Source organism: Limulus polyphemus, unplaced genomic scaffold (assembly GCF_000517525.1).
Source record: "Limulus polyphemus unplaced genomic scaffold, Limulus_polyphemus-2.1.2 Scaffold2166, whole genome shotgun sequence".
Lineage (NCBI taxonomy): Eukaryota > Metazoa > Arthropoda > Merostomata > Xiphosura > Limulidae > Limulus > Limulus polyphemus.
This window is the reverse complement of record NW_013667776.1, coordinates 53,366-63,927: the sequence shown is the minus strand read 5'-3', so window position 1 is coordinate 63,927 and position 10,562 is coordinate 53,366. Positions and strand designations below refer to the sequence as shown.

Here is a 10,562-nt window from a genome sequence, read left to right as displayed (position 1 = left end):
ATTACTCCTTTGATGTTCCACCAAATGCAAAGCATCACTTTCTGCAGATGAAGTCCAAGTTTTGGGGTTGGAAATGGCTTTTGTTTAGGACTGAGCCATTGTTTTTGGCATTTAATATTCGCATAAAGAATCCATTTTTCATCACCAGTGACAATTCTGTCCAAAAATGGTTCAAGCGCATTACGTGCCAGAAGAGAGGAAGCAATGTTCACACATTGGAAACGATGATCATCAGAGAGTTCGTGAAGCACCCAAACACCTTCTTTATGAAGTTTTCCCATATTCTTTTGATGTTTACATAATGTTTCATGAGAGACAAGCAATTTCACGTCTATTTCACGAGTGTGTTGCCTTGGGTTAGACTCAACAAGTGTCTTCAGAGCATCAATATCAATTCCAACATGTCAGCCCCTGCCATCAGAGTTTTTATGGCTAAAGTCACCTGAATGAAATATGCTGAATCATCGTTGACACTTACGAATATTCAAAACATTTCCATAAACTTCTTTCATATTATTTGTGGCTACAGAGGCGTTGTTTCACTTGTATTCAAACAGTATTACATGCCGAATGTGTGTCATCACTATATGGGATTAGAGTATACTAAACTTTACACATTATATAAGCTACACTAACATGACATTTAGGCAGTTCGTTTAACTATTATACGTGATGTATATTTTGGGGGGGGGGGGTAATGAAGGTGTTCCAAAACGCGACATTAATTTCTTCATGACCTAATATTAATTTCTGAAAAAAATCGATGATGGAGTTTGCCCCCCTCTCTAGATTTGTACCTTTTTGTACAAAATTAAGGAAGTTATTAATTTCTGAAAGATATTTGGCATAGAGGGTTTGAGCCCCCTGGACTCCTCTCCTTGATCTGCATTTGCTTACAACATTAAGGGATACATATATGCAAATTAGAAACATAACACAATGTAAAATAAAACAGTAAATTTGCTTTTCATTTAACACTCAAGTAGCCAGAGAGTTGTTGGTGGGTGCTGTCTAGTTGTCTTCTCTCTAGTCAGCAGTTCAAAATTAGTGAACTTTTCAAACAGCCATAGCAGTTTTACAATAACAATGACAGGGTGAGCAAGTTTAGTGGCAATAGGAATTATACGAGAGACCCTCAAGTCATTAGGCATCCTCTTCCCACTACCCATTAGGTAGCTTTGCACTGAACAGCAAACAAACATGATGGCAATATTTTGATCACTTAAATTGTTGAAATAATTGAAAGCCCAAATTTCTGTTAGTTATTTTCATGATAGTTGACATAATTATCATTTCAATTAATTGATTATTAGAATAATCAAAAACAGTAATAATTGGAAACACTATATTCGATTAGATGATTATTTCTTGACATTAATCAATTATTTTACAAGACAGTAATCAATGTAATCACTGCTTGTAGGTAATCAGTTAAATCACCCAGCTCTAACTGTAACTATATGTGTTATAATATAATATAAAAGTGTATATTAGCTGACCATGACAACAATTCATGTTGGATGTCACTGAATTAAAAATGGTTTGGAGGTGAAGAAAATAATGAAAAAACAGTATTTTTGTTTTCCCAAAAATTTGTTTCAAACAGGACTTTGGAAAAAAGGGTAAAGCTTTTCACTGTAAGGTAAACAAAATCTATAACAAAAAATCTGATAACTTTATAACTATAATTTTTAAGAAATAAACCAGTATTGGTTCTTATAATATTTTGATTTTATGAGCTGAGCAGTCTGGACAATTAGTTGTTTGCCAAAGAAATTAGATTAAAAAAATCTATATTTTTCTGGCTATTAACCTTTAAAAACCTGTTTTCATGTTGTAGCTTATTTATTTGGCTATTTATTTCTAAAAATAGACTGTAAGCTTGGACATGCCAAAGACCTTCCAAAATTTGGTATTTCAGAGCTGTTAGTTATCCTAAAAATATCATTTGTAGTTACTGAAAATTAATGACACAAATAGAAAAGTAAACATAATAATATGAAATTACATGTTACTGATCATAAGACTACTTTGCAAACATAAAGCTGAATACATGAGAGAAATGTTTTTTATAATACATGATTTCATTGTTTGAAATTCCAAAAATTTTGTGAAATTTTGTAGATTACGTATGATGTAATATTATTAGTGTGTTTGTGTGTGTATATTATATATTTACTGCATTTAAAAACATATATAAATGCTGTTGAAATTTCTGTAAATATCCTTGTGTCACATTAATTCACAAACAAGATGTTGTAAGTTTTAGTAAACAAAATATAATTACTTAAGTTTGTGGCAGTCAGATATCAGTTGTTGTATTGTAGCCTAAGTCTGTTAGTTAGTTACTAATGTATATTTTTTAACAACTAGATACTGTTACTAACTAGTTTTCTCCTACATCTTGGTTGTTGGCATCTTTAAGAAACATAGAAAGAACTTGGAACAGAAACAGTTAAATAACTTAACAAGTATATTACAGAGCACCACCCCAATCATGTATGGTCTACTTAAAATTTGCAAAAATGGCTACCCTTCACTCTATAATTTCATTTTTGATAAAAAAAACAATGAGCAAAGATTCACCAAATCTTCTCCTTAACTGGATATCTTGTAATATCTCCTTTAACAGGTTATTGAAATATCCTCACATGTTAAGAGCTCAGTCCACTTTGTAAAGATTATAAATGCATCCATGATAACCTCATGACAAAGTGATCAGCTTTGATGTATCCAACTTCTTTATTCACCACTGACGTGCTATAAATATTCTCCCAACCACTTGAAAATGGTAGAACTCTCATGGAATGCACCCAAATGACAAGCTCCATTATAGTAGAATTCACAACCTTGTGTATCAACAAAACCTACTTCCAACATCAAGATAAGTGCTACCAACAACAAATCCTGGTAATATTTACATGGAACAGTTTGAAGTTAATGCCTTCAAATCAACCATATTAAGTTGTACAATTTGATTCAGATAGGTTGATGATTCAAGAATTCATGAACTAGCTGAATGGACATCTTGATTAGTAGCCAAAATATAGGAAAAACTACTTAGAAATAAGTAACTATTGGTTGAAAAAAGTTCCCCAGTGACTCTGTGATAAGTCTGAATGCTTCCAATGTTAAAAGTTTTGACATCCATTGTGGGCACAGTACAGATATCCCTTTGTGTAGCTTTGTGCTTAATAATAAACACATTAAAAGAGAAAACACTGGTTTTATCCATATGTGTGTTTGTGTGTATTAATTGATAATTAGACTTAGGTGATCATGTAGATTACTAACCATGACAGTGACTAAAATAGAACTTTTTATCAGTGGGTAAGAAAGAACAGTGTTTCATCATATGCTAATAAAAATGATCACAATTTATAAATACCATATACTTCTGTTTTCTACAGATGACAGGCAAGTTAGACCCCTGTAAGTTTGTAGCAGTCACTAGCACAAATGCTGCCAAAATTTTTAATATTTATCCTCAAAAGGTTAGTAAGTTAATTGTATGGTTATATTATATATAGTTTTATGTTACAATGAACTTTCATTATATCTAATTTTTGTTTTTGCCAAAAAATGTTTTTATGGTTTATGGTATTTCAGGTGAGCTCTGGAAGAAAAGTGAAATATTTAGAACTTTTTCTTCCATTGTTAATATTAAAGGATACTTATATATTTTAATTTTTAACAAGTTTATGAATGTGATACAAGCCAGTGGCTTGTTACTTTCTGTTATTTTTCCTTGTATAGTTGCCTCTTCCCTGTTACTCAGTAGTAAGTTTGTAGGCTTATAATGCTAGAATTTGGAGTTTGATAGTTGCAGTGGGCACAGTATAAGTATCCTTTGGTGCAGATTTATATTTGAACTAAACAAAGAAATCCTAGATGGTTTGGTTTTTGTATCTTTTTTTGTTCTACAAAGGCATCTGACCATGGTTTTGTTTTCATACAATCACTTGTATTAAGTACTAAGACAAGAATTAAATTTTGAATATAATCAAATTGCTGTTTTGATTGGGAAACAGTTTTAAATAATGTATAAGATATAAAAATCAGTTTGTCCTACATACAAAAAAAAACATTTGTATTCATATGTTAATTTAGTGTTTTGTAGATAAAAATTGATATTCTTTGATCATAAGTTTCTTTTACTGATTAACTCCATTGTCATGGGCATCCTTTACTGCGCATGATACAGGGTTTTGTCTTACATTGAAAATTTTATTGAACTACTTTTGCTTTATGTTATACCAATTAGTATGGCATAAAATCTTAGCTAATAGTCCATATTTTGATAGAACATAAGTTTTAAGTTCTTAATTCTAAAAAGCAATATTAAAGAAAATCCTGAATTTCCCCTAGTGTGACACACATGATACATTTTCTCTAGGCATCTTCTTTTCTCTATTTTATTCACCACCCCTCCAAAAAAGTAAGAACTTAAACATGAATTACTCAATATAAAGTTGTCTTTGCTCAGAGAAACCATAATTTTTATCGCCTTCAATTTTGTTGGATTACAGAGCTATGAAATAGAAAATCAGACTCTTCCTGCCACACCCACATGTTGCATCCCTTCTTTCAGGATTTGTTGATAATTCTCTTTTACATTTAATTATATATTACCTATAACTAATGGAAAGCCAGCGTTTTCATCTATCAAATGACATATTGCATAACATTGTGTTCTCAACAGATAATTTTGAGTTAAGGAAATTTGTCGACTTTTTGCATGCTATTAGTCTATGTTTTTTGGTGCATTATTTAATTAAATAAAAATCATTTAATATACCACTACCATTAGTATAAAAAAAAAGTAGGGTTAAGTGTCACCGAAAGTTGACAGCAAAAAAAAGAATACTCAGGTAAGTGCTTTATTTCTTGTTTATTCTTTATTTATCATGATAAAAGTAACTAAAATGTAAAAATAGGGATCTTTTTAGGTTAGTTGAGATTAGATTAGGTAAAATAAGTGATAATAATATAATAAAAATGTTTCATGAGGCACACACACAAGCAGCTCGTGGGTAATGTAATTCGATAGCTTAATGTGAGCTGCATATCACCCGAGTGATCTACAACTTATAATGGTGCAAATTATAGTTATGAATGCTTCAAAGGGCAATGAAACAATAAAATTTGATTATAAATAGATGTATAATGTTATGAATTTAAAGCTACTTAGGATAAATGAATGTAGTTTCAGGTTACAATATGAAGTCATTCTAGAAAAAAAAAAGGGTAATTTTTTTTGGTGGTTATGAGGTCTGTGAAACTGACCTATCTTGTATATAGTTAAGGTAGAGAAAATAACAGATAAAATATAAAGTTTTACTGAAAACAAACTTTTGAAATGTATTTAGGAGGTTTTAGAGATTACACAAATAAAATTTGAGATTTTTGAGGCGAAGAAAAGTATTTTTAATCTTAACATGAAAATCATTTTGCACATGACTATTCAAAACAAATACTCAATATGTTCATGGACAAATCTTGATTAGTGTATTAAAAATAATTCACTAAAAAATATTATTTTTTATATATGAAAGACTAATAATGTTTACTTAAAGACTGCCAAATTTTGTGAAGATATACAAACTATATTGAAAGTTAGAAGTATTAAATCTATAAAGACTTTAAACCAGTACAAAGAGGTCACATGGTTGGTCAAATTGACCAAGCACATGTTGAGAGAGTTAACTTTTGTTTTTTAATGATAATTTTATACCAAGTAGTAAAGACATGCTTATGCTATTCTAGGGTAATTACAGCAAGGAAATTTAAGTCAGTTGATTAGTGCTATTTGGACTTTATGAGTTTAATATTACACTATGTTATCAAAAGTGGAACAGCACCCTTTAGCTTATACTAGGTTTATTCCCACTGAATGCAGATGCAAATCTTATGGTATGCTGATTATGTAGGATTTCTAATAGTTAGTAGTTATAACAGTTTTACTGTTTAGAAGCAAGATGCTACAAGAGATCACTAACTTGTATTGTTATTGAATGCATCATTGATGGCATGAATGTTGGAGTTATGTCAGTCCATTGCTGAAGTGATGGAATATGTGAAGTGTTGGCTCAGCCATCTAAAACTAATGACTCTTCACTTCATGGAAACTTTAATTTAAAATATCTTGTGAAACAAGACAACATATCTAGTATTTAAAATTTATTAGTCATGACTTTCATGAGAGCTTGACACTGCAGACCACATATATGAAGTATTCAAAGAGATCCATACTGCTGGACTTTATAAATAGACTGCACTGAATGAAGCTGCTTATCACATGTGAGAATGTAAGTTGTAGACTCTCGTGGACCCATAAACATTTAAGTTGGGGTCAAAACTTTATATAGATCTATGAATCCATGTACTCATCTGCCTCATATGGACATATTTGGGTTTCATAAAAACAGAGATACATTGAACCAAACATGGTAATATCCCACGTTATGTACAACACAGATTTAAGACACATAGTGTAAAAAATTTGATTTGGCCAGACCATTTCTTCAAACTGAATTTGACTAAATAACTGATGAGTTTTGATAAACCATCTTTAGAACAGCAGGGACAAGCTCATATACCTGACTATTTTTGGAGATGCTTTGCAAGATTCCCTTTTATTGTTAAAGTGGAGACTTTACATCTTAACTTTTGCTGTGTCTTAATATTTTTGGTAATAGAGTGTACATTTTAAATTGTCTTGTTTACTTTCTGAAATTGTATTTTTTTTCATTTTATATAGACCTTTATAACTTTACATGTGCAGGCTTAGATTAATGTCTGTTGTACACATTGGATGTTTGAATTATGTTGTAGTTTTGATCTGAATTATATTTTTGTTTATTTTAGAAATATTTGTACTAATTTAAAAGTTATAGTAACATCAGTGTTCTAAATGGACACTTGTTGTGAAGTTCAGAATCAGTAAAAATGGTTCAACCCACCAGTATAACTTTTTAAGCACGAATTGGTCTGCAGTAATTCAAAACATAATAAGCTTTTTCATATCGCATATTCTTGTAAAATGTGTGTATTTCTATATGACTCATTTAAGTATACCTCTGTCCAGGTAGTATCAAAATAATACGTAGATGTGTTTCAAAGTTAACTGTATTTCTGTATCATCACATATGAAATGGGATTAAAATAGCAGTCTGTAATTTTAATGATTTGTAACGTGTGCCTATACAGACATTGCTAGTGGATAATGAGATGCCTCCTCCAGCTCAAATATTATGTTACTTTGATCTTAAGAGTTATTTTAGAGATGTAGCTTTTTATAGATAAAGCCAGTAAGGTAAGTGTAGTTCATTGTGTTACTTGTGAATTAACATGCTCTTTTCTAAATTTGAGTGGAAAGAATAGTAATATGTTACTGAACATGAGTTTGAAAGGGTTTTGTGAGCTTCAGTATTTTCATGGATGTTTGTATTTATTTGTTAATTTTCAATTCAAAAACACCAACTTTGTCAAACTTGTAAGTCAGAATGAACATGAATACCTGTAGATTAAGTAATTTGTTATTTTATCATCAAAATTCTACAATGTTTTAAAAAATGTTTTTTTTTTTTTCTTTTAGATTATTCAAATGTTACAGGGCATGAAAGAATAGTTATATAACATAATTTGGGCTACTGTTCAGACCATTCAATAAATAAGTTTTGTGTGAAAAATAGTATAAGTAACTAAACAAACTAAAAAACAAATAGAAACAAAAGACAGGAAATATTAGTTATAAACAAAGACACATTATACACGTATATAGTAAGCCACATTTGCAAGATAAATCAACTCTGTTAGGGTTAAACTGAGTGTTCTATAATCTCAAAGTTCAAAAAGTTTATTTGTAGTGAAACAACAAGAGCAATAGTGAGCCTATTGTATCTTTCAACTCTGTTTCTTGAAAAAAAAATCCTTTTAGGGAAGAATCCAAGTTGGATCTGATGCAGATATTGTCATATGGGATCCAAATCAAACTCGCATTATCTCGGCTAAGACCCACCATCATAATGTAGACTTTAACATTTTTGAAGGGATGGAATGTCATGGTGTACCTATGTATGTCATCTCACAAGGTCGAATTGTGGTTGAAGAAGGAGAGGTAATGTATTTATTTTCATTTTGTTTTAAAATTAAAGATCAACTGCAGAAAATATTGAGTCTTACTCTTAAAATTGATGGAAGCTGTTTTTAGTTTATAAGTAGAATATTATTTTTGTAGCCCCGAAATGTTCTTTGTTGCATCATATTTGTCTTTTTATACACCTTGAAAATATGTCAAAATACTAACTTTTTTTTCTAAACATATGTATATGAAGTTTATATAGCATTACATTGGCAGTTAGCATCCAAACAGAAATTCTTTGCACGTTACTTTTACTTGGGATTTTGTTTTGGAATAAATTTTGAGACATTTAAACAAAATGTTGTTTTCTAGAAACCTTTTTAGAAAACTCAAATGGTTTCAGTTGTGGATTATGTTTACTTCAGAGTACAAATTATTATTTTTTAAGTTAAATTTTCAGTTATCTCAGTTACTAGATGCTTCAAACTGTAACACTACTGGTGTCATCAATCATATCATACATATAAATATGTAAAATGAGATTAGTGTATTTTTTTTTTTTCATGTTTATGGACTTCAATTGAATATAACGTGGGTGAAATGTGCATTGTTAAATATAACAAAACTATTTCAAAAGTGTTGACTTATTGTATAAATAAAAAGTTAAGTAATGCTGAGAACTTATTTTATTATTCATATTTATTAACCAAAATATTACTTTACCACTGAAGTTTTTTAAAAAAACCTTTAAACTTATTGTTTTGTTCAAGCTAATTTGGTTTTTGTTGCTGCACTTAATTGTACTCAAAAGTATCACTTTCTTTTTAATAAATAGTTGATGTTTAGAGGAGTATATATTTTTCTGTTTTGGGGAGATTAAGTATATAAATAATTGTTTACATCATAACACAAGAAAATATTGTATAATTTTCAAACGAATACTTATGCTTATAAATTGTTTTTGTCAATTTCCTATTATACAGTCAACGTGCTTCCAAACACAAGTAGTAATATGAGTAAAAAACTAAAAGGTCTCTGTTTTATTTAGAAGAAAAATTCAGTTTTCTCTTGATAAACTACTAATAATCACACCCCAAAAATTAAACACAATGTTTACAATTGTAAATTTGAAAAGAGATTATGAATTTTACGTGATTTTTTCTCAGCTGATAAAAATTATCTTTAATGATTTTCATATTTTTCCACCAACATTGCAGTGTGTTTTTAAATTAGTTGGAATTTGTGTAATGAAATATTTTTATAAAAAATTTAGAAATTGGATGTTTTCACATGGCTGTTTTTATACCCATTAGCTGCATGTTAGTCAAGGAGTTGGTCGCTTCATTGCAACACCAGTGTATTCTCCCTATGTCTATGCTTGCATTAATGAAAGAGATCAGGTGAGGATATGAGTGTTTATGTAATAATATTTGGTTTTAGTACTACTACAGACAAAATAATGTGTGTCAGTAATGATAATAAATGTTATGTATATTCTGTTAGTATTGTATCATCATTTATGATCAAATTAAAGATGTGTGTTTATGTGATTCAAATTGGATTTTATCAGTGAGTATTCAAACTTTGATTTTTACCAAACTGGTAGTAAATATATGGTATAAAGTTGGAGTTAGAAGTTTGATGGTTCAGAATCATTAATCCTTTCAATTGGCAGTGTTTTACTGAGTAATTTCTGTTAAACATTAGATGGTAAAATTTTTAATTTTAAAAATATAAATCTGAAATGAGCCACACAGCAAATTTAGGAAACAGTAAAAACAATACTTTGGTTCACCCAGTTATAGGTTGGTAAGCCATGTTTTTTTGAGATGACGTGCTTTATGTGAAGTGACAGTGCAAATATTATGCTCTTGTTTAACAAATTTTCCAAAATGTATGAAATTTATTTCCACATGTTGAACTTTTTCTTTGTGCTTGAACAGAAAATGAAAAAAATATTATCTTGAATTTTATTTACTTTAGTTTAAAGTTTTATAGAACAGCAAGGTAGATTTTAATATTGCTAAAAATATCCAGTATCACTGTGCTGCAAGTGTAGTCTGTATTTACTGTATAGTGCAATAGAAACTGTGAAATATTGAAGTGTTAACAAAAGACACAATTACAGTACATTGCAAGCCAGCCATTATTACTTACCTTTTAGCAATTCACTTTTCATAGATAATTTTTGTATATTTCTAATATATATATTTGTATTAATGTCAAACTAGAGCTTAATACAAACATGAGTTTATATGTAGCATGCTTTGAGGTGACATTTAATTGTTCAGTGAGAAATTGATCAATTAAATGATCAAAAGTAATATATAATATAGAATATCATAAATACAATACTTCATCATTGCAAATGTGTGGAATTTTTTTTGCACAGAAAAAAGTGATTATAGACAGTGTTCTGTACTTCTTCCAATTATTACTGACAAGTGTTACGTATTAGAATTTCGAATAGTCCGAAGCC

General features: G+C 29.7%; 1 protein-coding gene across 1 annotated transcript in view; it reads left to right on the top strand.

Annotated features, from left to right (window-relative positions):
• LOC106466139 (dihydropyrimidinase-like) overlaps window positions 1–10,562 on the top strand; it is a 52,595-nt gene that overhangs the window by 26,295 nt on the left and 15,738 nt on the right. Inside the window, exons 7-9 of the mRNA XM_022394103.1 lie at window positions 3,411–3,494; window positions 7,940–8,119; window positions 9,397–9,483. Coding sequence (XP_022249811.1) covers window positions 3,411–3,494; window positions 7,940–8,119; window positions 9,397–9,483 — 351 coding nt within the window. The remainder of the gene's footprint in view (window positions 1–3,410; window positions 3,495–7,939; window positions 8,120–9,396; window positions 9,484–10,562) is intronic.